At 56.6% G+C, this 1,939-nt stretch overlaps 1 protein-coding gene across 1 annotated transcript in view; it reads right to left on the bottom strand.

Moving 5' to 3' along the window:
* Positions 1 to 1,439: 1,439 nt before the first annotated feature.
* Positions 1,440 to 1,939, bottom strand: part of LOC104988023 (liprin-alpha-1-like) — a 34,477-nt gene continuing 33,977 nt past the window's right edge. The window contains 2 exon segments of the mRNA XM_010839156.1: positions 1,440 to 1,601; positions 1,734 to 1,845. Of these exon segments, the coding sequence (XP_010837458.1) occupies positions 1,440 to 1,601; positions 1,734 to 1,845 (274 nt within the window).

Raw genomic sequence — 1,939 nt, 5'->3', positions numbered from 1 at the left:
AGCATGTATAATATCATGTATGAAATGAGTCGCCAGTCCAGGTTCAATGCACGTTACTGGATGCTTGGGGCTAGTGCACTGGGATGACCCAGAGGGATGGTATGGGGAGGGAGGAGGGAGGAGGGTTCAGGATGGGGAACACACGTATACCTGTGGCGGATTCATTTAGATATTTGGCAAAACTAACACAATATTGTAAAGTTTAAAATAAAATAAAATTAAAAAAAAAATTACGTTCTGTCGTATGATGTTAGTTGACAGCAATCCAAAGTAGATATTTTGAAAATCTGAGTTGACAGAAAAGACTGCCCCCACAGGTGAGTTTTCTGGAAAATAAGCCACAATTATGGAGCAGCAGCTCACAGCCCCATACCTGGGCCCTGTAGCTGAGGCCCTCCTATAAAGTCCACTCCATGGCTTGCATTATGGGTCCTGCTGCTGCCAGGTGGCAATCAACTCCAGGGGTGGCCTACATCCACAGCACGGACACGGCCTCAGCACAACCAGATGGGCTGCTGGGATGGAAGGTAGAACAGAGGACTAACAATCTCCAAGCCCAGCCTCTCTAAAGGGATCCAGCCCATCCAGCAGAGCTACCTGGGTGTGTGGCTCTGACACAGAGACGCGTCCGTGGTGCTGAAATGACCCCCATCTAACCCCAGCTAACCCCCCTCCTCCTGCCACAAACAGGCGACTAGAAATTACAGTTCTATGTGCGTAAGAGGGTCTTAGCCCCCTGAGGTGGAAGGCAGCAAGCTGCCCCAGGTCCGACTTGTCCCCACTCTGGCCCATCCCTGGCAGCATCAAGTCATCTTTTGGCCTCCTGCTTTAGGACCAGAGGGAAGGAAATCACCGGAAAAAGCCAATCCCACAGAATCAGCATTTCTTTCCAAGACTCCAGGTCACGTATGAGAAAGGAGAAATCAATGACCGGGTAAGCAGGGGCTCTGAGCTAGCGCTTCTCACCAGCCCTGGCTCAGAATTCCATGTCCAGAGGGAGGACTCACGGGGTCTGGGATGCATCCAAGCAGGATCCCATGGGGCCCTCCCAGGATTGACCCCTCTCCCACGTCCTCTGCTGCTGCTGCTGCTCCTTCTGAAGTACCTAGATGATAGTATCTGATGCACACTGTGAGGGCTGGAAGAGAGGTCCAGCAGCCCTGTGAATACGGAGGTCTAGGGAGAGACTGGCAGCTGCTCATGTGGAGTAGCTGTCCCCCTGTTGGCGTTTCTGTCATCCAATGTGCCGATGCTGCTCTAGTGTGACCGCCGCCCCCCCACCCTGGGGGGTGGGTGGCAGGGATTCCCATGTGGCAGCCGCCAGGCTCGCTCTCTCCGGCTCATCCACCCTTTAAAATCTTTCCCAGACCCTCAATAGGAGTGGGCGCTGCTGCGGGTGTGAGTGTGTGTGTCCTCGTGCCCCGTGTGATGTTGCACGACTAAATGAATTCCGTGTTTTCACGCTTCTTCCTGCATTCCTGGGACCAGGCAGTGTGGCGGGAATGCAGAGGCTGGATTCCACTACAGGCAGGACTTGCTCCTGCTGGGTTTCGGAGTGAGTACAGGCCGGCCTGGTCCCGAGGTGGCACGGAGGCCACGCCCTGGGAGTGGAAGGTCAGCGGGCCTCCAGAGGTCAGCCTGGGAGAGCCCTCAGGACCAGAGAACGTGACCTTGGTGCCTGGCTGCCTCCGGAGTGGTCAGAGCACTGCCGAGGCTCCCTCGCATCCGCGCACACGGGTGTCCCTCTCACAGTGGCAGTGCTGCCGGCCACAGCCTGCGTGCATGTTCTCGGAGGGAACAGGGCCCAGAGCGTCAGGGTTCACGAGGCTGCCCCGCCATGGGCCTCTGCGTGCGGAGGCCAGCGTTTCACACGGAGGTGCACCGGCATCTGGGGCTCGGCTGCCGCTGAGGGGCCACCCTCCCTTGCAGGTGCTGCTCT

Source organism: Bison bison, unplaced genomic scaffold (assembly GCF_000754665.1).
Source record: "Bison bison bison isolate TAMUID 2011002044 unplaced genomic scaffold, Bison_UMD1.0 scf7180017864113, whole genome shotgun sequence".
In the NCBI taxonomy this organism is placed as follows: Eukaryota; Metazoa; Chordata; class Mammalia; order Artiodactyla; family Bovidae; genus Bison; species Bison bison.
The sequence above is the reverse complement of the archived record's forward strand: the minus strand, read 5'-3'. Positions and strand labels throughout refer to the sequence as shown.